The sequence below is a fragment of the Scyliorhinus torazame genome, chromosome 9 (genome assembly GCF_047496885.1).
Source record: "Scyliorhinus torazame isolate Kashiwa2021f chromosome 9, sScyTor2.1, whole genome shotgun sequence".
Taxonomy (NCBI): domain Eukaryota; kingdom Metazoa; phylum Chordata; class Chondrichthyes; order Carcharhiniformes; family Scyliorhinidae; genus Scyliorhinus; species Scyliorhinus torazame.
Window position 1 is genome coordinate 18,918,245 of NC_092715.1, and position 25,989 is coordinate 18,944,233.

The window sequence follows — 25,989 nt, forward strand, 5'->3', positions numbered from 1 at the left end:
CCCGACTGGCGCCGCGGCGACCACAGCGGCATGATTGCCGCCAATTCTCCAGTTGCCGGAGAATTGGCGGCCTGGCGTCGGAGCGGCGTGCCGGGGTTTGTGCCCCCCCCCGACGATTCTCCGTCTCAGCGCGGGCGCGGAGAATCCCGGCCTGTTAGTCCCTAGGTACAAAAACAGAAAATGCTGGACAATCTCAGCAGGTCTGACAGCCTCTGTTAACATTTCGATCTGGATGACCCTGCCAGACTCAAAACGTTCGCCCCCTTCTCTCTCCACAGGTGCTGACAGACCTGCTGAGGTTGTCCAGAATTTTCTGCTTCTGTTTCGGATAATAATTATCTTCATTGGTGTCACCAGTAGTCTTACATTAACACTGCAATGACGTTCCTGTGAAAAGCCCCTAGTCGCCACATTCCAGCGCCTGTTCGGGGACAGAGGGAGAACTCAGAATGTCCAATTCACCTAACAGCACGTCTTTCGGGACTTGTGGGAGGAAACCGGAGCACCCGGAGGAAACCCACGGGGAGAACGTGCAGACTCCGCACAGACAGTGATCCAAGCCGGGAATCGAACCCGGGACCCTGGCGCTGTGAAGCAACAGTGCTAACCACTGTTCTTCCCACCGAGAATCCGCAATAATTTGCTTTTATCGTATAGTTTCTGGGTAGTTAAGGATTGGGTTTCATCTTCAGCTGCGAACGTGGTTTAGGGTAAAAGCTCTAAATGGGTAAATGGTGCTGATCAGCTTTGGCTGAGTTGAACAGTGGGGTAGGCTGGAAGGGCTGAAGGGCCTCGTCCTGTTCCTGTGTTATTTCCAGTGATGGGGCTGAGCTCGCTGAGCTGAAGTATTCTGGGCGGAATGTATGTTTCAAACCGCTCCAGCTCATTTCTTGCTCAATTCATGTAAAATAATCAGAATGCAGACTAAACGTTCAGCGAGTCCATTACAGACTGATCTGGGATGGCTCTAATTAATTTATAACTTCGGGCCTGCCATGATAAGTTTAGCCTGAAGTCTGCGTGTCGCTTTCTCCTAACATGTTGTGTGCATTAATGTTGGACTGAAATAGCCCGAGGGATGGCGGTGCCTATTTGAGTAAGTGGATCGCTGCCAGAACATTGCCTCATCCTCTGAGATCCAGGCTGCACGGGGTTGTAAACAAAGGACGCCAACCATTCAGCCTCACTCCAAACAGGCAATGCCAAGCGACAAGGGTGTTAATCGAACCGGTTCCCTTAATGTGGATTGAGAGGTCGACAGTGAACATTCTGACTGCACCAATTGACAAAACACTTTCGTACATATCGCACACCTTCTGGCATTCCCCCTACATTGTGCTTTCAATGGCCAATGGCTAGAATATTAACGAGGAGGCCATTCAAACCCTTGGCCTGCTCAGTGAGACCATGGGCTTGTCTGTATCCTAATCCCCCCTACCCACCTTAGCTCCCTGACCTTTCAAACCTCTATCCACTAAAAATCTACCAATCTCATGTTTGATGTTTTAAATTGAATCCCAGACTCAGCCGTTTCTTGGGAGGAGAGAGGTTTTCAGATATGCGCGTGCTTCCCGACGCCACCGCAGAATGGCCTGTCTTCCATCGTAAAATGGTGTCCCATTGTTCTCGATTCCCCAGAGGAGATTGTTTACTTTAATTAATTGAGACACTTGACTTTCACGGCATTGTGTTTAAAGATAAACAAAATAATTAAAACCCCCAACGTGACTCCGAGCCCTGAAGATCGCCCCACGCCCGCCCCCCCCCCCGAGGACCCCCGAGGCCACCCACGGAGCTGGGTCCTGCCGGTAGGGACCAACCTTGATTTACGCCGGCGGGACTCTCGTTATAGGGGCGGAACTTCGGCCCATCGGGGCCCGGAGAACTCGGGCGTCCCCGGGGCCCATTGCGTCGCGCCATTCTCCGAGGCGGGCGGCGCGATTCATACGGGGGCGATTTTTGGGGGGCCGGAGTGTTCGGCGGGATTCACGCCAACACCCGGCAATTCTCCGACCCGGTGGGGGATCGGAGAATCCCGCCCAAGTAGCCCCAAAGTCTAACTGCCGGGTCGGAGAATCGCCGGGGGTTGGCGTGAATCCGGCCCCCGCCGGTTTCCGAATTCTCCGGCACCGGAGATTCGGCGGGGGCGGGAATCGCGCCGCGCCGGTTGGCGGGCCCCCCCCCCCCGCGATTCTCCGGCCCGAATGGGCCGAAGTCCCGCTGCTAGGATACCTGTCTCGCCGGCGTGGATTAAACCACCTCTCTTACCGGCGGGACAAGGCGGCGCGGGTGGGCTCCTGGGTCCTGGGGTGGGGCGCGGGGCGATATGGCCCCGGGGTGGGGGGCCCCACGTTGGCCTGGCCCGCGATCGGGGCCCACCGATCCGCAGCGGGCCTGAGCCGTGTGGGCACTCTTTCCCTTCCGCCTCCGCCATGGTCTCCACCATGGCGGTGGCGGAAGAGACTCCCTCCACTGCGCATGCGCGGGGATGCCGTGAGCGGCCGCTAACGCTCCCGCGCATGCGCTGCCCGGCAATGTCATTTCTGCGCCAGCTGGCGGGGCACTTCCGCCAGCTGGCGGGGCGGAAATCAGTCCGGCGCGGGCCTAGCCCCTCAAGGTTAGGGCTGGGCCCCCCAAGGTGCGGAGGATTCCGCACCTTTGGGGCGGCGCGATGCCCGACTGATTTGCGCCATTTTTGGCGCCGGTCGGCAGACATCGCGCCGATACCGGAGAACTTCGCCCAGGATTTTAAAAAACATGACTGCAGCAGTCAGATATACACCCTATCCCAGACTTTTAACCATAACTGTACAGCTACATGTAGCACTATACATAAATATGTATATATAATTCTTACCTTCGCCCTATAGAAATACACCCTTTATTTATGAAAAACTCGATTTGGAAGGAATTGGCCAGTCTTGTCCTGCGAGGATCTGAGCTGGGGTCTCAACTATTCATAATATTTATTATTGACTTGGATTAACAGAATAAAAAGCCAAATATCTAATCTTGCTGCTAACACATCGGTTGTGGTTTCGGAAGCATGAGAGACGCTGGCAGATTCAGTGAGGAGGTGGAATTGTGGCAGATGGGTTTTAAGGCAGCTGAATGTTTTGTCATCCATTTGAACCCAACCAAGTATTTTTAAATGGGAGAAAAATAAGGAACAACGCAGAACCGAAGGAGGGAGAGAGTGGCAGAGGGGTGACATCATTGACTTTGTAGTCCAGGTGCCCAGACTGATTTTTAAAGAAATGTTCTTGGAATGTGGACATTTATTTCCCATCCTTAATTACCCGCGAGAAGGTGGTGGTGAGCTGCCTTCTTGAACTGAAGCAACCCATGTGGTGTAGGTACGCCTTGAGTGCTGTTAGGGAGGGAGTTTCAGGGTGTTGCCCCAGCGACAGTGAGGGAACGGCCGATATATTTCCACGTCAGGGTGGTGAGTGACTTGGAGGGGAGCCTCCAGGGGGTGGGGTTCCCAGGTGTCTGCTGCTCTTGTCCTTCTGGGTAGTGGGCGTGGGTTTGGAAGGTGCTGCCTCAGGAACCTTGGAGTTAATGCAGTGCATCTTGTAGATGGTACACACGGCTGTTCGTCGGTGGTGGAGGGAGTAAATGTTTATGGATGGGGTGCCAAACACGTCAGCTGACCTGGATGGTGTTGAGCTTCTTGAGTGTTGTTGGAGCTGCACTCATCCAGGCAAGTTAGGGGCTGTTTAGCACAGGGCTAAATCGCTGGCTTTGAAGGCAGGCCAGCAGCACGGTCCAATTCCCGCACCAGCCTCCCCGAACAGGCGCTGGAATGTGGCGACGAGGGGCTTTTCACAGTAACTTCATTTGAAGCCTACTTGTGACAATAAGTGATTTTCATTTCATTTCAAGTGGAGAGTATTCCATCGCTGTAATAACTCCTTCAAGGCCAGACTTCATATAGACTCCAGTTTTTCTGGTTAAAGAAAAGTGCTGCAGCCGAGGTGTACAATGTTTGTATCTCAGCCCACGGACTATCGGGAATGCCGGTCCAGGTCTGGGCTGCAACTTTTAAACTCCTGCTGAATAGTTCCTATTGGGAGAGTCTCCGCCCACTCAATAGGGGAACTCATATTCACACACCCCTGTCTGCATCAATGGTGCTATAGTGGAGGTGGTTGACAGCTTCAAATTCCTACGTGTGCACATCACCAACAATCGGTCCTGGTCCACCCTCGTCCACGCGATGACCAAGAAAGCACAACATCGCCTATACTTCTGGAAACTAAGGAAATTCGGCATGTCCACATTGACTCTTACCAACTTTTACAGATGCACCATAGAAAGCATCCTATCTGGCTGCATCACAGCCTGGTATGGCAACTGCTCGGCCCAGGACCGCAAGAAACTTCAGAGAGTCGTGAACACCGCCCAGTCCATCACATGAACCTGCCTCCCATCCATTGACTCCATCTACACCTCCCGCTACCTGGGGAAATGAGCCAGACTTGATTAAAGATCTTAAAGTAGGAGGCAGTGATCATAATATGGTAGAATTCAATCTCCAATTTGAAAGAAAGAAGGTAGAATCAGATGTAAAGGTGTTACAGTTAAATAAAGGTAACTACAGGGGCATGAGGGAGGAACTGACGAAAATCGACTGGGAGCAGAGCATAGTGGGAAAGACAGTAGAACAGCAATGGCAGGAGTTTCTGGGAGTAATTGAGGACACAGTACAGAGGTTCATCCCAAAGAAAAGAAAGGTTATCAGAGGGGGGATTAGGCAGCCATGGCTGACAAAGGAAGTTAGGGAATGCATCAAAGCAAAAGAGAAAGCCTATAATGTGGCAAAGAGTAGTGGGAAGTCAGAAGATTGGGAAGGCTACAAAAACAAACAGAGGATAACAAAGAGAGAAATAAGGAAAGGGAGGATCAATTATGAAGGTAGGCTAGCCAGTAACATTAGGAATGATAGTAAAAGTTTATTTAAATACATTAAAAACAAACGGGAGGCAAAAGTAGACATTGGGCCGCTCCAAAATGACACTGGTAATCTAGTGATGGGAGACAAGGAAATAGCTGAGGAACTAAATAAGCACTTTGCATCAGTCTTCACAGTAGAAGACATAAGTAATATCCCAACAATTCAGGAGAGTCAGGGGGCAGAGTTGAATATGGTAGCCATCACAAAGGAGAAAGTGCTAGAGAAACTAAGAGGTCTAAAAATTGATAAATCTCCGGGCCCAGATGGGCTACATCCTAGAGTTCTAAAGGAGATAGCTGAAGAAATAGTGGAGGCGTTAGTTATGATCTTTCAAAAGTCACTGGAGTCAGGGAAAGTCCCAGAGGATTGGAAAATCGCTGGGTAACCCCCCTGTTCAAGAAGGGAACAAGGAAAAAGATGGAAAATGATAGGCCAATTAGCCTAACCTCGGTTGTTGGCAAGATTCTAGAATCCATTGTTAAGAATGAGATTTCTAAATTCTTGGAAGTGCAGGGTCGGATTAGGACAGGTCAGCATGGATTTAGTAAGGGGAGATCGTGCCTGACAAACCTGTTAGAGTTCTTTGAAGAAATAACAAATAGGTGAGACCAAGGAGAGCCAATGGATGTTATCTATCTTGACTTCCAAAAGGCCTTTGATAAGGTGCCTCATGGGAGACTGCTGAGTAAAATAAGGGCCCATGGTATTCGAGGCAAAGTACTAACATGGATTGACGATTGACATCAGGCAGAAAGCAGAGAGTTGGGATAAAAGGTTCTTTTTTGGAATGGCAACCGGTGACGAGTGGTGTCCCGCAGGGTTCAGTGTTGGAGCCACAGCTGTTCTCTTTATATATTAACAATCTAGATGACGGGACTGGGGGCATTCTGGCTAAGTTTGCCGATGATACAAAGATAGGTGGAGGGGCAGGTAGTATGGAGGAGGTGGGGAGGCTGCAGAAAGATTTAGACAGTTTAGGAGAGTGGTCCAAGAAATGGCTGATGAAATTCAACGTGGGCAAGTGCACTTTGGAAAAAAGAATAGAGGCATGGACTATTTTCTAAACGGTGACAAAATTCATAATGCTGAAGTGCAAAGGGACTTGGGAGTCCTAGTCAAGAATTCTCTAAAGGTAAACTTGCAGGTTGAGTCTGTAATTAAGAAAGCAAATGCAATGTTGTCATTTATCTCAAGAGGCTTGGAATATAAAAGCAGGGATGTACTTCTGAAGCTTTTTCAAGCATTAGTTAGGCCCCATTTAGAATACTGTGAGCAATTTTGGGCCCCACACCTCAGGAAAGACATACTGGCACTGGAGCGGGTCCAGCGGAGATTCACACAGATGATCCCAGGAATGATAGGCCTAACATACGATGAACGTCTGAGGATCCTGGGATTATATTCATTGGAGTTTAAGAGGTTGAGGGGAGATCTCATAGAAACTTTCAAGATAATGAATGGCTTAGATAGGGTGGATGTAGGGAAGTTGTTTCCATTAGCAGGGGAGACTAGGACCCGGGGGCACAGCCTTAGAATAAAAGGGAGTCACTTTAGAACAGAGATGAGGAGAAATTTCTTCAGCCAGAGAGTGGTGGGTCTGTGGAATTCATTGCCACAGAGGGCAGTGGAGGCCGGGACGTTGGGTGTCTTTAAGACAGAAGTTGATAAATTCTTGATTTCTCGAGGAATCAAGGGCTATGGAGAGAGAGCGGGTAAATGGAGTTGAAATCAGCCATGATTGAATGGTGGAGTGGACTCGATGGGCCGAATGGCCTTACTTCCGCTCCTATGTCTTATGGTCTTATGGTCTTACATATTGCCCAAACCATCTGTATCCCTCCATTACCCGCCCGTTTATGTGTCCAGCAAGCTACATCTTAAATGTTGCTTTCTTGCCTGCCTCCACCATCTCCTATGTCTTATGGTCTTATGGAAAGCGGGCAGCATAATCAAAGCCCCTTCCCACCCGGCTTATTCACTCTTCCAACTTCTTCCATCGGGCAGGAGATACAAAAGTCTGAGAACACGCACGAACAGACTCAAAAATAGTTTCTTCCCCGCTGTTACCAGACTCCTAAACGACCCTCTTATGGACTGAACTGATCTCTTCACATATCTTCTCTGCTGAGTAGTACTACACTGCTGTGTGCTTCACCCGATGCCTGTCTCTGTGTATTTACATTGTGTATTTTATGTTTGCCCTATTATGTATTTTTTTCATGTACGGAATGATCTGTCTGGACTGTACACAGAACAATACGTTTCACTGTACCTCGGTACATGTGACAATAAATCAAATCCAATCATATTCCACGACTATCGATGATCATCCGCCACCTTCCCTCCCCCTCAAGTTTGTTTCACCCTCAATGCTTCCATGACGAGGAGGTCTCCTCTGCTTCTCCGTGCTCGGCCTTGTGCCTGTGGCAGGCGGAGTCAGATCGGGATGTGTGAAGTGGATAGGCCATCTTTGCTTCCGCAGGGAAACTATAAGGATCACCGACGTTCTTCTTCGTTATTAGCTTTTGATCGAACCCCCAATCCCTCGGCCTCCAGATCTGAACTGAGCCCTCACAATCGGGGGAGATGGGCATCGATCTTCGACGGACGGTAACCCTGAGCCAGGTATGGCCACCACTGGGGTCAGAGGTGAGGCCTCAATGGGGGCAGGCTCTCTACTTCTGAAGTGGTCCAAGTGCTTCCTGCGAGATTTTCATTGGATCTTAACCTTGTAGGGTTCAGGCCCCATTTTTTTCAAATATGACTCCTGGGGCCCAACGGGAGCCACCACCGAAATTCTGGACTGCGTCACCGGTCTTCATAGAATTTACAGTGCAGAAGGAGGCCATTCGGCCCATTGAGTCTGCACCGGCTCTTGGAAAGAGCACCCTACCCAAGGTCAACACTTCCACCCTATCCCCATAACCCAGTAACCCTACCCAACACTAAGGGCAATTTTGGACACTAAGGGCAATTTATCATGGCCAATCCACCTAACCTGCACATCTTTGGGCTGTGGGAGGAAACCGGAGCACCCGGAGGAAACCCACGCACACACGGGGAGGATGTGCAGACTCCGCACAGACAGTGACCCAAGCCGGAATCGAACCTGGAACCCTGGAGCTGTGAAGAAATTGTGCTATCCACAATGCTACCGTGCTGCCCACTTAAAACACTCTCTCAGATCTTACGGTGTTTTTTGCTGTTGGGACTCCACATTTTCTGCCAAATTGGGAAACGGCAAGTTTAACCTGGTGCGAAGCCGTCGTCATGTCAGCAATTCCATCAGAACGACTCCTGTCGTGATTTGGGGAGTGGTTCTGTAATTAAATATGAATCGTGCCAACCCAGTTTCTATAGATGTGATCGGTTGCTCCTTCACGCTATTCTCGAAGGCCCGCACTGCCCGCTCTGACAAATCGTTGGACGATGGATGAAATGCGCTTGATGCCATTTGATTTCATGAAGGCCTCGAACTCCGGACCAGTGAAAGCAGTGCCGTTGTCGGAGGCTAACTTCCACGATGCCTTGGACACAAAAACTCTGCTGGAATTTCTCAATCGTGACAGAGGAGGTGGTAGAGGCCATGTGATGTAACTCCATGTACCCCGGCAAAGTCTACAACACCCGCCCCTGTGATCTGCCCCGGCACTCCCATGGGTGTAGGGCTTTCCTGGAATAAGTTACATTGTTTTGCCAAGTTTGCGGTGTCTATGTCGAGCTTGAGCCACCAAATGTATCTCCTGGTGAGCAGCTTCCTTTGAGAAACCCCAGAATGGCTGTTAAATAGCTGCATTAAAATTGTTCGCCGGCCTGGGTGGGGAACAATCACCTGGGATGCCCACAGGATTATACCTTCTCGACACCAAATTCCTCTCGCTTTGTGAGATGTGGCTTCAAGTCATCAGAGCGCTGTCCTCGTATCCCACCACTCAGATTCACGTGTTTTAGTTTTGACAACAACGGGTCCTTTTGTGTCCAAACTTTTATTTGTTTCGCCGATACCAGCAGAGTTTCAAAGAACTTCAAGGTCATTGTGACCTCTTCTAATGCAGGAAAAGAAGCTGGAGTTGATGGCAGCGAGAGACAACTCAAGGCCCCAGCATTGATTATTCGTAGTTCAGGGCGATGCCATAAGGAATATTCGTATCCAATAACAAGACCCATCATTGTATCCGGGCAGAGATCCTTATGGGTGTTAATCCAAACGTATTTATGGAAAGTTTCGTCTAGTTCAAGCTGGCGGTGGGCGTGGCTCCGGTCTAGTTTTTTGAAAGTCTGGCCACCTGCTAGTTTGGCGTATATGTCCTCTATACGTAGCATGGGGTATCTGTCCAATTTTGAGACCTGGTTGACTGTGAGTTTATAATCCCCACAGAGGCAGACTGATTTATCGGGTTTGAGGACGGGAACGGCGGGTGTGGCCCACTCCGCGAATTGCACAGGTTTTATTATTCCAAAACCTTCCATACGTCCAAGATCAGTCTCTCCTTTCTCGAGCAACGCATATGGAACTGGTCGTGCCCTGAAATATTTTAGCGTGGCTGATGTCACTGGGTCATCATGGTTCCCATAATCCGTAAAGGTTCCCCCACGTAGATGGCTAATCTAGCTCTGGTGTCTTCTAAATCAAAGTAGGATGCCAATCTGGAGAGAATAAATGTTTTGATTGCTTGTTCTCCACTGATGGAAACAGCAGCCCCTGTGTCTGCCTCCATTTCTAATGGATGCCCATGAACAGCACGGTAGCACAGTGGATAGCACTGTGGCTTCACAGTGCCAGGGTCCCGGGTTCGATTCCCCGCTGGGTCACTGTCTGTGCGGAGTCTTCACGTTCTCCACGTGTCTGCGTGGGTTTGCTCCGGGTGCTCCGGTTTCCTCCCACAGTCCAAAGATGTGCAGGTTAGGTGGATTGGTCATGATAAATTGTCCTTAGTGTCCAAAAAAGGTTGCAGAAGGAGGCCATTCGGCCCATCGAGTCTGCACCGGCTCTTGGAAAGAGCACCCTACCCAAGCCCACACCGCCACCCTATCCCCATAACCCAGTAACCCCACCCAACACTAAGGGCAATTTTGGACACTAAGGACAATTTAACATGGCCAATCCACCTAACCTGCACATCTTTGGACTGTGGGAGGAAACCGGAGCACCCGGAGGAAACCCACGCACACACGGGGAGGACATGCAGACTCCGCACAGACAGTGACCCAAGCCGGGAATCGAACCTGGGACCCTGGAGCTGTGAAGCAATTGTGCTATCCACTATGCTACCGTGCTGCCCTGTTTTTTTTTTAGAGCACCCTACCCAAGGTCAACACCTCCACCCTATCCCCATAACCCAGTAACCCCACCCAACACTAAGGGCAATTTTGGACACTAAGGGCAATTTAACATGGCCAATCCACCTAACCTGCACATCTTTGGACCGTGGGAGGAAACCGGAGCACCTGGAGGAAACCCACGCACACACGGGAAGGATGTGCAGACTCCGCACAGACAGTGACCCAAGCAGGAATCGAACCTAGGACTCTGGAGCTGTGAAGCAATTCTGCTATCCACAATGCTGTGGTTAGGAGGGGTTACTGGGTTATGGGGATAGGGGGGAAGTGAGGGCTTAAAGTGGGTCAGTGCAGACTCGATGGGCCGAATGGCCTCTTTCTGCACTGTATGTTCTATGTTCAACATCGTTGGGGCAACCTTAGTTGTAATGATGCAGTTTAATTGCATTGGCGCGTCGAATGGAAGTGGACATACTTGCATGGTATGAGCCTGTGCTGGCCTTGGCTTCTTGCCTTGGTAATACACACAGCATTGCCATCGTTGTGCCCTTCCGAGTGCTTACAGTGGTCCCTTAGCTGTTACTTGCATTTCTCTGGAGCGGCTTTTGATTAGATTAGATTTATTGTCACGTGTACTGAGGTACAGTGAACAGTATTGTTCTGTGTACAGTCCAGATAGATCGTTCCATAGATGAAAAAACATAGAATATACGATAAATACACAATGTAAATACATAGACATAGACATTGGGTGAAGCATCCGGAGAACTACTCAGTAGAGAAGATGAGTGAAGAAGTCAGCTCAGTCCATAAGAGGGTCATTCAGGAGTCTGGTAACAGCAGGGAAGAAGCTGTTTTTGAGTCTGTTCTTGCGTGTTCTCAGGCTTTTGTATCTCCTACCCGATGGAAGAGGTTAGAAGAGAGAATAACCCGGGTGGGAGGGGTCTTTGATTATGCTGCCCACTTTCCCCAGGCAGCGGGAGGTGTAGATGGAGTCAATGGATGGGAGGCAGATTTGTGTGATGGACTGGGCGGTGTTCACGACTCTCTGAAGTTTCTTGCGGGCCTGGGCCGAGCAGTTGCCATACCAGGCTGTGATGCAGCCTGATAGGATGCTTTCTATGGTGCATCTGTAAAAGTTGGTAAGGGTTAATGTGGACATGCCAAATTTCCTTAGTTTCCTGAGGAAGTATAGGCTCTGTTGTGCTTTCTCGGTCGTAGTGTTGATGTGGGTGGACCAGGACAGATTGTTGGAGATGTGCACACCTAGGAATTTGAAGCTGTCAACCATCTCCACTTCGGCACCATTGATGCAGACAGGGGTGGGTACGATACTTTGCTCCCTGAAGTCAATGACCAGCTCTTTAGCTTTGCTGACACTGAAGGAGAGATTGTTGTCATTACACCGCTCCACTAGGTTCTCAATCTCCCGCCTGTATTCTGACTCATAGTTGTTCGAGATCCGATCCACTACGGACGAGTCATCAGTTGGAGCCAAATTTTGCCACACAGTCGTGTGTGTATAGGGAGTATAATAGGGGGCTAAGTACGCAGCCTTCCGGGGTTAGAATTAGTAGTCATATGGAAAAGTATGAGTTGATTCGGAAGAGTTAGCATGGATTTCTAAAGGGGAAATTGTGTTTACCTAATTTGGTGGAGGTTTTTGAGGAAGTAACAGAACGGGTTGATGAGGGCAATGTTGTTGATGTGGTGTATATGGACTTTCATAAGGCATTCGATACAGTGCCACACAACAGACTTGTGAGAAAAGTTATGGCTCATAGAATAAAAAGGTCAGTAGCAACATGGATACAAAATTAGCTGAATAATAGGAAGCAGAGCAATGGTCAGGATGGAGGAAGGTTTGTAGTGGGGTTCCCCAGGGGTCGTTATTGGGACCCTTGCTTTTCCTGATATATATTAATAAACAGATCTTGTCGTGTAGGGCACAATTTCAAAGTTTGCGGATGACACAAAACTTGGAAGAATAGGATAGTGTAGAACTTTAAAAAATAGAAACATAGTAAATAGCAGCAGGAGGAGGCCATTCGGCCCTTCGAACCTGCTCTGTCATTCATTATGATCATGGCTGATCCTCGATCTCAATGCCATATTCCCACTTTCTCCCCATACCCTAAAGAATTATCCACCTCTTTCTTGAATGCATTCAGTGACTTGTCCATCAGAACCACCTGTGGTAGAGAATGCCATCGGTTCACTATACTCTGAGTGGAGACATTTTCCCTCAGTCCTAAATGGTTTAACACATATCCTGAGACTGTGGCCCCTGGTTCTGGACCCCCCACCCAGGGAAAAATATCCTCCCAGCATCCAGTCTGTCCAGCCCTGTTACAACTTTATGGGCGGGATTCTCCGACCCGACCCTCTCTCTCTCCCCCCACGGGTCGGAGAATCCCCCGGGGGCGGCGCGAATCCCGCCCCGCTGCTCCGACGCCGGCTGCCGTATTCTCTGGCGCCAGTTTTCGGGCGGGGGCGGGGTTTACGCTGCGCCAGTCGGGGGCGGTCGGCAGCGCCCCCCCCCCCCCCCCCCCCAGCAATTCTCCGGGCACCAATGGGCCGAGCGGCCGTCGTTTCCTGGCCAGTCCCGCCAGCGTGAAATAGACATGGTACATCACGGCGGGACCTGGCTTGTAGGCCGGCTAGGTGAGTCCTCGGGGGGGCCCGGGGGGAAGAGGCCCTGGGGGGCTCCCACGGTGGCCTGGCCCGCAATCGGGGCCCACCGATCTGCGGGTGGGCCTGTGCCGTGGGGGCACTCTTTCCTTCTGCGCCGGCCTCTGTCGGGCTCCGCCATGGCCGGCGCGGAGAAGAACCCCCCTGCGCATGCGCAGGAAACACGCCGGCGGTTCTGCGCATGTGCCAACTCGCGCCGGCCCTTCGCCATCGGTTTGTGCGGCGCCAACCCCTCCGGCAGTGGCCTAGCCCCTGGAAGTGCAGAGGATTCCACACCTTCTGGTTGGCCCGACGCTGGAGTGGTTCACACTGCTCTTGGCGCCGGCACGGGCCATCTGGCCAGTTGCAGGAGAATCCTGCCCTATATGTTTCAATCAGATCTTCTCCTCATCCTTCTAAACTCTAATGAAGACAGACCCAGGTGAACCAATCTCTCCTATTACGACAGTCCCGCCAACCCCGGTATCAGCCTAGTGAACCTCCGCTGCACTCCCTCGATGGCAAGTATATGCTTTGTTGGGTAGGGCTTCCCAAACTGCACGCAATACTCCAGGTCTCACCAAGGCCCAGTGTAACTGCAATCAGACATCCCTACTTCTGAACTCAAATCCTTTTGCAATGAAGACCAAGCTACCTTTTGCCTTCCTATTGGCTTGTTGCAACTGCCTCGCCACTTTCATTGACACCCAGATCCCTTTTGTACATCCACACTTTCCAATATATCACCATTTAAATAACACTCTTCCTTTCTCTTTTACACACCAAAGTGGATAACTTCACCTTTATCCGTGTTTTACTGAACTGCCAGGTGTTTGTCCCTTCACTCAGCTTGACTAAATCACCTTGAAGTTTCCCTGTGTCCTCCTCACAACTCACAATTCTGCCCAGTTTTGTTTCGTCAGCAAACATCCATGGAATCTATAGAATCCCTACAGTGCAGAGGAAGGCCATTTGGCCCATCAAACCTGCACCTACCCCCCAATAAAGCATCCCACCGAGGTCCATCTCCCACCCTATCTCCATAACCCCATCTAATCTACACATCTTTTGGACACTAAGGGGCAATTAAGCATGGTCAATCCAGCACAGTAGCATTGTGGATAGCACAATTGCTTCACAGCTCCAGGGTCCCAGGTTCGATTCCGGCTTGGGTCGCTGTCTGTGCGGAGTCTGCACGTCCTCCCCATGTCTGCGTGGGTTTCCTCCGGGTGCTCCGGTCTCTGGCGCTGTGAGGCAGCAGTGCTAAGCACTGAGCCACCGTGGAAATGTTACATTTGGTTCCCTCAACCAGGTCATTTATATAAATTGTGAACAACTGTGGCCCAATCACTACCCCACTAGTCACTGACTGCCACTCGGAAAATGACTGATTTATTCCCACTCTCCGTTTCCAGTCTGTCAACTAATTCCCGATCCATGCCAGTACATTATTCCCTCTCCCGTGTGCTTCAATTTTGCTCACTAACCCCTTACGGTGGACTTTATCAAAAGCCTTCTCAAAGTCCAGATACAACAAAGGGACTTAGACAAGTTGGTGGAGTGGGTAGAGAGGTGGCTGATGAAAGTTCAATGCGGAGAAGTGTGAGATGATGCATTTTGGTGGGAAGATCTGTGATGAATATAGGAATTTTAGATATATTGTAATATATGTAACTGATGCAGTAAGGGTTAAATGCCTGGGTTAGTGTGTGACAGCTCCAGTAATGTTTTTAAAAATCCCACTTTGAAAGGCACTTTGGAGACAGAGGTGCAATTAATGCATCGTAAAAGTTGGACTAATGGAGTTTTGTTCATGTAAAGAGGGTTCCATGGGAGTAGATAATTAGAGACATTGGGTTTAGTTTAGTAAGGTGATAAACAAAAAGAACGAAGAACAATACAGCACAGGAACAGGCCCTTCGGCCCTCCTAGCCCACGCTGACCATGGTACCTGCCTAAACTAAAACCATCTGCACTTACGGAGTCTGTATCCAGGGGCTGGTTTAGCACAGTGCTAAATCGCTGGTTTGAAAGCAGACCAAGGCAAGCCAGCAGCATGGTTCAATTCCCGTACCAGCCTCCCCGAACAGGTGCCGGAATGTGGCGACTAGGGGCTTTTCACAGTAACTTCATTTGAAGCCTACTTGTGACAATAAGCGATTTTCATTTTTCATTTCCTTCCATTCCCACCCTATTCTTAAATTTGTCTTGATGTCCCTTGAATGCCACTATTGTACCTGCTCCCACCACCTCCCCAGGCAGCACGGTCCATATATTTACCACCGTCTGTGTAAAAAACTTGCCTCGCACATCAGTTCTAAACTTTTCCCCACGCATTTTAAACTTATGCCCCCGAGTACTTGACTCTCCTACCCTAGGAAAGAGCATCTGACTATCCACTCTGTCCATGCCACTCATAATCTTGTAGACCTCTATCAGGTCGCCTCTCAACCTCCGTCGTTCCAGTGAGAACAGACCGAGTTTATCTAATCTCTGTTCATAGCTAATGCCCTCCCTACCAGGCAACATCCTAGTAAACCGCTTCTGCACCCTCTCCAAAGCATCCACATCCTTCTGGTAGTGTGGCGACCAGAATTGTACATAATACTCCAAATGAGGCCTAACTAAGGTCCTGTACAGCTGCAACATGACTTGCCAATTTTTATATCCAATGCCCCGACCGATGAAGGCCAGCATGCCGTATGCCTTCTTGACCACCTTATCCACATGCATTGCCACTTTCTGTGATCGGTGGACATGCATGCCCAGATCTCTCTGCCTGTCAATACTCGCAAGAGTTCTACCATTTACTGTGTAATTCCTACATGCTTTGGACCTGCCAAAGTGCATTACTTCACACTTGTCCGGATTAAACTGCATCTGTCATTTCTCTGCCCTAGACTCCAACCAGTTTATATCCTGCTGTAACCTCTGACAATCCTCTTCACTATCCGCAACTCCACCAATTTTTGTGACGCCTGCGAACTTACTAATCAATGATGTAGTTAATGGGAGGAGCCTGCAGCCGAAGCAGTCAGGTGTCGAGTTTTCAGTTTTGAAATTCAGTGTAAGATTGGGATGGGGACAGACAAACAGCTTCTCTGAAAACAGGGAGTTAAAGATTTGCCCGTGAATGGGACAGAGCGGTTTCTCAAAGGCTGGCAGGTTATACAGTAATTTGAGACAGGCAAGGGTCTGCAAGGTAGATCCTGAAGGATATCTCTTTATCAAAGCAGGATATCCAAGTCATCTTTATTAAGCAAGACGATTTTTAGATTGGTGGAGTTGTGGATGGTGAGGAGGGCTGTTGTCGGCTGCAAAGAGACATAGATAGGATGCAGAGCTGGGCTGAGAAGTGGCAGATAGAGTTTAACCCTGAAAAGTGTGAGGTTGTACATTTTGGAAGGACAAATATGAATATGGAATACAGGGTTAACGGTAGGGTTCTTGGCAGTGTGGAGGAGCAGAGAGATCTTGGGGACTATTTTCATAGATCTTTGAAAGTTGCCACTCAAGTGGATAGAGCTGTGAAGAAGACCTATGGTGTGCTAGCGTTCATTAGCAGAGGGTTTGAATTTAAGAGCCGTGAGGTGATGATGCAGCTGTGCAAAATCTTGGCAAGGCCACATTTGGAGTACTGTGTACAGTTCTGGTCGCCTCATTTTAGGAAGGATGTGGAAGCTTTGGAAAAGGTGCAAAGGAGATTTACCAGGATGTTGCCTGGAATGGAGAGTAGGACTTACGAGGAAAGGTTGAGGGTGCTAGGCCTTTTCTCATTAGAACGGAGATGCTTGAGGGGAGAGTTGATAGAGGTTTATAAGATGATCAGGGGAATAGATAGAGTAGACAGTCAGAGACTTTTTCCCCGGGTAGAACAAACCATTACAAGGGGACATAAATTTAAGGTGAATGGTGGAAGATATAGGGGGGGATGTCAGAGGTAGGTTCTTTACCCAGAGAGTAGTGGGGGCATGGAATGCACTGCCTGTGGAAGTAGTTGAGTCGGAAACATTAGGGTTTTCAAGCGGCTATTGGATAGGTACATGGATTACGGTAGAATGCTGGGGTGTAGATTGATTTGTTCTTAATCTAGGACAAAAGTTCGGCACAACATCGTGGGCCGAAGGGCCTGTTCTGTGCTGTATTTTCTATGTTCTATGTTCTATGTTCTATGTTCCTGCGTCTGCTAACAATATATAAAAGTGGACTTTGACCTGAGATAGATGTTGTTTGAGTGGAAATAAAGAAAACAGTTAACAGTTGTTGTTTCATTGTATTGTTAAGAATTATTTAACTGGCAATTGTAAGCTATTGTCTTTATGATATTGAAGTTAGTAATACTATGTTAGTAATAAAGTTTTTTTAAATATACCACATCCCTATTGGTGCGTGGAATCACGCCTTGAGTGAAGTATCCTTTCCTCACAGTCCTACAAATTAAATTAAATATTGGGGTTCCTGTGCGGTATCCCAGCAACTATTGGTGTCAGGTCCGGGAGAAACTGGGCGAAATTCTCCGACCCCCCCGCCAGGTCGGAGAATCGCTGGGGGCTGGCATGAATCCCGCCCCCGCCGGTTGCCGAAGTCTCCGGCACCTGAGATTCGGCGGGGGCGGGAATCGCGCCGCGCCGGTTGGCGGGCCCCCCCGCGCGATTCTCCGGCCCGGATGGGCCGAGGTCCCGCCGCAAAAATACCTGTCCCACCGGCGTAAATTAAACCACCTACCTTACCGGCGGGACAAGGCGGCGCGGGCGGGCTCCGGGGTCCTGGGAGGGGGGCGCGGGGCGATCTGGCCCCGGGGGGTGCCCCCACGGTGGCCTGGCCCGCGATCGGGGCCCACCGATCCGCGGGCGGGCCTGTGCCGTGGGGGCACTCTTTCCCTTCCGCCTCCGCCACGGTCTCCACCATGGCGGAGGCGGAAGAGACACTCTCCACTGCACATGCGCGGAGATGCCGTGAGCGGCCGCTGACGCTCCCGCGCATGCGCCGCCCGGAGATGTCATTTCCGCGCCAGCTGGCGGGGCACCAAAGGCCTTTTCCGCCAGTTGGTGGGGCGGAAATTCGTCCGGCGCCGACCTAGCCCCTCAAGGTTGGGGCCCGGCCCCCAAAGATGCGGAGCATTCCTCACCTTTGGGGCAGCGCAATGCCCGTCTGATTTCGCCGTTTTGGGCGCCAGTCAGCGGACATCGCGCCGTTTCCGGAGAATTTCGCCCACTGTTCCTGATCATTAAAGGATCGAGAATGAGAGGGCACAGATTGAAAGTGATTTACAAAAGAAGCAAGTGGATGTTGGGGTCTGGTATTCTCTGCCTGGAAGTGAGGTGGAGGCAAGTTTAATCCAGGAATTCAAGAGGGCATTAGATAATTATTTGAATTGAAACAATGAGCAGGAGTCATAGATACATAGATACATAGACACATAGATACATAGACACATAGATACATAGATACATAGACACATAGACACATAGACACATAGATACATAGACACATAGATACATAGATACATAGACACATAGACACATAGACACATAGATACATAGACACATAGACACATAGATACATAGACACATAGATACATAGACACATAGACACATAGATACATAGATACATAGACACATAGATACATAGACACATAGACACATAGATACATAGACACATAGACACATAGATACATAGACACATAGACACATAGATATATAGACACATAGACACATAGATACATAGATACATAGATACATAGACACATAGATACATAGACACATAGATACATAGACACATAGACACATAGATACATAGATACATAGACACATAGATACATAGACACATAGAAGATAGGAGCAGGAGGAGGCCTTTTGACCCTTCGAGCCTGCTCCGCCATTCATCACGATCATGGCTGATCATCCAACTCAATAGCCTAATCCTGCTTTCTCCCCATGGGGCAAAGACAGAGGAGTGGCACTAAGTCATGATGCTGATTTGGAGAGCCAGTGCAGATATGATGGGCTGAATGGCCTCCTTCTGTAACAATGCTGAGAATCTGTGAAGTTTCAGCTTCCATTGAACTAATTACCCTGAGTCTGGAACCTTCTGGAACCTTCTGGAACTCTGCGTTAACGTCGGAGCCTTTGGACTGTTCAGAATGGTCACTCTGGAAACGTTACAAAAATTAAACCACTTCTAACTCCTGGGTGAGGACAATACTGACACCCCAGACTCCCTACTAAACCCCAAATTGAACACCCCCCCGACTAACTCCCCTCGACCACCCAACTACCCTCCGACCCCATGACGATACTCGCCCGCTCCGCCCGCCGAAACCCCCCCACACCCCAAGTACCTCCCAAATACCCCCCAACCCTGAACAGCGCATCACACCAATGACCACCCCTCGACTAGACCCCAGTCCCCAACTGGCCAACCAAACCACTTGATCCTCCATACACCCCATCAAACCGATTCCTCCAGCCCCCACCTGACCCACTCTACCCCCTTACCCACTTACCTTACACACTTACCTTACACACTTACCGTACACACTTAGGTACAGATTTGCATTACACACTTATCTTACACACTTACCGTACCCACTTACCTTACACACTTACTGTACACACTTACATTGCGCACTTACCTTGCACACTTACCATACACACTTGCCTTACACACTTCCTTTACACACTTACCTTACACACTTAGGTACAGATTTACATTACACACTTATCTTACACACTTACCGTACCCACTTACCTTACCCACTTACCATACACACGTACCTTACACACTTACCTTGCACACTTACCTTACCCACTTACCTTACCCACTTACCGTACACACTTACCTTGCACACTTACCTTACACACTTACCTAACACGCTTACCTTACTCACTTACCTGAGAACGCTGACCGTACACACTTACCTTACACACTTACCTTACACACTTACCTCAGAACACTTACCTTACACACTTACTTCACACGCTTACCCTCTCTCTGCAGCTTCTCAAACTAGTTTTGTTACATTTAAGCTGACTGGTCTACAGGAGATAGTGCTGTAACAAGAGGGTGTGACTGGGCTTCCCCTGACACTGCTGCACTCCGAAGGAAGGGCTGCTCCACATTTCTGAAGAGGCTCTCTTCAGAAGTCCAGGCGGGAAATGTGTAGCTCCAGTAAATAGGAATGGAGTGGCAATCCGTCAATCTCCTCGGAAGTCTCGGCCCAGAGAATCTTCATTTTAATCATCAACCTGCCAACCTTTTCTCTGATTTACAGTCCTCAGTGAAAGGCGAGAACGTGACGGTGGTTGGCTGCCTGAATCACGGGATGCCTCTGACACCATCGGACAACACTTCAATCAGTTGTGAATCAGGTAAAGGAGAAATCCCGACACTCATTGCTATCCCGGCTGACAAATCTCACATTCTGGCGCTTGCTTTGTTCCATTTAATGCTCAGGGTTTGAATGTGGCCTCCGATCGCAATGACCCGGGAGCCCAGAGGAACAAGGGGCCTCTGAATGAAGAATCCTCATCGCCAGTGAGCTGGCCAACCGGCAGCCCGTGTTACAGTCCACATGCCTTCCTCTCCGAGATTTCCAATCCATTCACACCCAGGAGAGATTCCAGGCAGAGGGAAAGGTTCTAAACCCGTGGCCCCACCAGAAGTGCGACTCCAGCTGTCGTGGGCCCCACGTCCAGGGATTCCCTCTCTGCACCTCTCCCTATCTCTCTACCCTCCTTGGAGTGCAGGTAGCTCAGTCATACAGGGGATGAAGTAAGAGCACTCAACTCACTGACACAATTCCATCTTATCTTCTGTTCCAGAAACCTCTGCGGGGTTCCTCTTGTTGGTCAATTCCACTTCGAATGTTACCAGATTGCGCCTGCCTTACCCTCAGACAGGAAACTGGTACATCACCCTACGTTCCCTCTGCTCCGCCGACAATGGGTAAGGTTCCGTGTTCAAACGGGAGAGTTTTCAGTTCACACGAGCGAATAATTCGAAACAAAGATTGTGAATTATGTGGTGGGGGAAGATAGAGGCTGTTTGTTCCCTATGTTACAGCACAGAAACATTCCATTGGACCCAGCTGATCTGTACTGGTGTTTAGAATCAACATGAGCCTCTTGCCACCCCATCTTCCTCTCTCACGTTTGACTTTGGTCTCTTCCTCCATCATGTCTTTATCAAGCTTCCCCGAAAATGTATCTATTCTATTCACCTCAACCATTCCACCACGTTCCCCCCAACCCCTGAGTAAAGCGGAGCGGGAGTCGCCGATAATGGGGCTAAGTGTTGACGCCGTCGTAAACGCCGGAGCATTTTACGACGGCGTCATCTGGCCCCTAGGGGCAGCGGTCCTGCGCACGGCACTGGAGCGCCTCACGCAGAGGCAGCTGCCGATCCGGGCGCCAGCACAGCCCGCGTGGGCTGCCGTCTCCGCCCCAGGCCTCGGGCAATATGGCGGAGCCCTGCAGGGGCCTCACACGGAGGAACGTAGGCCCCCCTCCCCCCGCAATTAGCCCGCCCGCCGACAAGTTGGCCCCGATCACGGGCCTGGCCACCGTGGAGACGCCCCCCCCCCCGGAGTCGGATCCACCTGCCCCCCCCCCCCACCAGGACGGTCCCCGCAGCCAGAACGGCGAGGTCCCGCCGGGGAGGACCACACGCGGAAGACGCCGGCGGGACACGGCGGGCATTCAGCCCGTTGAGCGCGGAGAATCGCCGGGGGGGGGGGGGGCCACGTCTCCGACTGGCGCCGCGCCGGACATGCTGGAGAATTGGCGGAGTGGTGCCGTGGGATTCACGCCCCCCCCCCCCCCCGCCCCCCCCCCCCCCCGATCCTCCGACCCGGCGCGGGATCGGAGAATCCCGCCTGAGGTTTCTCCTGGATTCCCAAGTGGATTATGTCATGATATTCAAACACACACATCATGATGGACACACTAACAGGCAAATCAGAGTACACAACACCACAACCAATCACAGACAAGAACACCAACCACATAAAAAGCACGAGCACGACACCTGGAGGTCAGTAGGTCTGGGGAGAAGGAAGCATGAAAGAGCTGTTGAAACACCACAAGCAGGGAGCCCCCCACGTGCAGAGTGCAAAGACCAAGTTGTAAATAGTGAGTTTAAATAAACAAGTGTTGTACCATATGCAACTGTGTTGGCTCTTCTGTGTGTTAGAACACCCAACACCACATGGTACAGGAGTGGATCGATACCTGCCTACCAACCTGCCATTCTGGACATGGACCACACCGGCAAACCGCAGCCGATGCAAGTCACGGGGAACCTAGGCACCAACTGGAAGCTCTACAGGCAGCGATTTGACCTGTACATCCGTGCCACCGAAAAACAGAATGTCTCGGATGATTCGAAGATTGCAATGCTCCTCTTCTACGCAGGCCCCCACCCAAATGATGTCTTTAATTCACTGGTGTTCGAGGAAGGCGAAAACCAGGCCAAATATGACACGGTCATCCTCAAAATGGACCAGCACTTTCAAACTGAAGTAAACGAAACTTTCGAAAGATACATCTTTCAGCAACGCCTGCAAGGTAAGGAGGAGCTTTTTCAACCCTTTTTGACGCACCTCCGGATTCTAGCGCAGTCCTGCGGTTACGGCACCACCACAGAGTCCATGATCAGGGACCAGATTGTTTTTGGCGTTGCCTCCAGTGGCCTACGCCAGCAGCTTCTTAAAATAAAGAGCCTCACCTTAGCGTCTGCTGTGGAAGCCTGTGTCCTCCATGAAAATGCGACCTGCCGTTTTGCCCGATTTCAGGCGTCCGAGTTGGCACGGAGGGGGTCCCCAGCCGTCGAATCGGCAAGCCAGGCCGCCCACGACGTTGAACGCATCCAGGCCGTCGATTTCTTCCCGCCCCACGGCCCGGACGACAGCGGCCGCTTCCCGCGCTTTTCGCGGTCTCCCGCGCAGGTGCGCGCCAAGAATAACGGCCACAACGAGGGACGCACTGCGCAGGCGCGCCCACCGCAAGATCGCACTGCGCATGCGCAGTGGCGCAACGAACGCCGTGACGTCATGACGTGCAGCAAGTGTGGAGGTCTACACTTAAAAGGGCAATGTCCTGCAAAATACCAACAGTGCAACAGATGTGCCATGATAGGCCACTACGCAGCCCGCTGTCGTGCGGCTCAACCCATGGATCCGGCGCATCCTCGACAACCTCGCACACGAGTCAGGACCGTCCAGCCCACGCATCAAGACTTCCAGTTAAGTGATGCAGATGACCAGGATGACTTCAGAGTTGCCGTCATTGATGTCAACAAGGTCAATGCCATCAATCCAGACGATGAGTGGTGTGCCACCCTGACGGTCAACCGATCGCGCGTCGCCTTCCGTCTGGACACCGGCGCATCCGCCAACCTGATTGCTTACTCTGCAGTCCAGGCCATGAAGGTCAAACCACTCATCACACCATCCCGGCTTAAGATGGTTGACTATAACGGGAACGTTATCCCGTCCGTAGGATCTTGCCAGCTACAGGTGACTCACAAGGGGTACACGGCCACACTCCCCTTCGAAGTTGTGGGCTCATCAAAGGACTCGTTACTGGGCGCACAAGCGTGTAAGGTCCTTCACCTGGTACAGCGCATCATGTCTCTCTCTCCAGATGAGATATCCGACTTCCCGGATGCTGAGTTCCACGCGAATCTCCATTCCCTCCTCGCTCACAACCAGGAGGTTTTTGAAGGCATGGGGACATTGCCACACACGTACAAGATTCGACTCAGACCGGACGCCATCCCTGTCGTTCACGCACCTCGCAGGGTTCCTGCGCCTCTCAAAGACCGCCTCAAGGCACAACTGCAGATTCTTCAGGACCAAGGGGTCCTATCCAAGGTCACGGAGCCCACGCCATGGGTCAGCTCCATGGTCTGTGTAAAGAAGCCCTCTGGCGAGCTCCGTATATGTATAGATCCAAAAGATCTGAACAACAACATCATGCGGGAACACTATCCCATCCCAAAACGAGAAGACCTCACCAGCGAGATGGCGCGAGCCAACATATTCACTAAATTGGATGCGTCCAAAGGATTCTGGCAGATCCAACTGGACCCGGCCAGCCGAAGACTATGCACATTCAACACCCCTTTTGGCAGATTCTGCTACAACCGGATGCCATTCGGCATCATTTCGGCATCTGAAGTATTCCACCGCATTATGGAGCAGATGATGGAAGGCATCGAAGGGGTACGTGTATATGTGGACGATATCATCATTTGGTCCACCACTCCGCAGGAACACATGCATCGTCTTCGACGTGTCTTCACCCGCATACGGCAAAATGGCCTGCGTCTCAACCGTGCGAAGTGTGCTTTCGGCCAGACGGAGCTGAAATTCCTCGGGGACCACATCTCAAGGTCCGGGGTCCGTCCCGATGCAGACAAGGTTAGCGCCATCACAGCCATGCCACGACCGGCTGACAAGAAGGCTGTCTTAAGATTCCTGGGCATGGTCAACTTCCTTGGGAAGTTCATTCCCAACCTGGCTTCTCATACAACAAACATGCGCCATCTCGTAAAAAAATCGACGGAATTCAACTGGCACCAGTCGCATCAGCAGGAATGGGAGGAGCTCAAGCACAAACTGGTCACGGCACCAGTGCTGGCCTTCTTTGACGCGACTCGCCCTACAAAGATCTCAACAGACGCCAGCCAATCTGGTATTGGAGCGGTACTCCTGCAAAAAGACAGCACGTCATCATGGGCCCCGGTTGCGTATGCCTCACGAGCCATGACCCCTACCGAACAGCGCTACGCGCAAATCGAAAAAGAATGCCTGGGCTTGTTAACTGGACTGGACAAGTTCCACGACTATGTGTATGGCCTGCCACGATTCACGGTCGAAACTGACCACCGCCCCCTGGTCAACATCATTAACAAAGACCTGAACGACATGACTCCTCGCCTCCAGCGCATCTTACTCAAACTCAGGAGGTACGATTTTGAACTGATCTACACTCCGGGGAAGGAACTCATAGTGGCGGACACTCTTTCCCGAGCAGTGAGCACACCACCAGATGCGGAGGGGTTCGTGCGTCAAATTGAGGCACACGTGACTCTGACAGCAGCAAATATGCCAGCTGATGATCCTTGTCTGGCCCACATACGCGCAGAGACGGCGACTGACCCTCTGCTGCAGCGAGTGATGCGCCACATGACGGAAGGGTGGCTAAAAGGGCAGTGCCCCCAGTTTTACAATGTGCGAGATGATCTCACCAATATAGACGGGGTCCTTATGAAATCGCATAGGATCGTCATTCCACACAGTGTGCGCCAGATGATTCTTCGTCAACTACACGAAGGCCACTTGGGTGTCGAAAAATGCAGACGAAGGGCCCGGGCGGCGGTATATTGGCCGGGTATTAATGAAGACATAGCCAACATGGTGCTCAACTGCACAACCTGTCAGAGGTTTCAGCCGGCGCAACCTCCGGAAACACTTCTACCACACGAGATGGTGACGTCCCCCTGGGCGAAGGTGGGTGTTGACCTATTTCACGCGCTCGGCAGAGATTACATTGTTATTATAGACTACTTCTCAAACTACCCGGAAGTCATGCCTCTCCATGATCTGACGTCGTCCGCAGTCATTGGGGCCTGCAAGGAAACGTTTGCTCGCCATGGCATTCCAAGGACTGTCATGTCAGACAATGGACCTTGTTTTGCCAGCCGTGAATGGTCGTCCTTTGCCGCAGCATATGGTTTCACTCATGTGACATCCAGCCCTCTGCATCCACAATCGAACGGGAAGGCTGAAAAGGGTGTCCACATCGCAAAGCGGCTCCTGTGCAAGGCGGCTGATGCCGGATCGGACTTTAACCTTGCCTTGCTGGCCTATCGATCGGCCCCGTTATCCACGGGCCTCTCGCCAGCGCAGCTACTAATGGGTCGCTCCCTCAGGACGACGGTACCTTCCGTCCTGGCACCGACAACAGACCATGAGGCGGTTCTTCGGGACATGCAACTGCAGCGTGATCGCCAGAAAGGTCGGTACGACACACGAGCGACGGACCTGCCCCCCCTGTCCTCCGGAGACAAAGTACGCG

General features: G+C 50.9%; 1 protein-coding gene across 5 annotated transcripts in view; it reads left to right on the forward strand.

Moving 5' to 3' along the window:
* The window catches only part of tmem8b (transmembrane protein 8B), a 294,134-nt gene that overhangs the window by 243,543 nt on the left and 24,602 nt on the right, over positions 1-25,989 (forward strand). For all 5 annotated transcript variants that reach the window (XM_072515646.1, XM_072515647.1, XM_072515648.1 and 2 more), the window contains 2 exons: positions 20,181-20,277; positions 20,731-20,854. In XM_072515646.1, the coding sequence (XP_072371747.1) occupies positions 20,181-20,277; positions 20,731-20,854 (221 nt within the window). The remainder of the gene's footprint in view (positions 1-20,180; positions 20,278-20,730; positions 20,855-25,989) is intronic.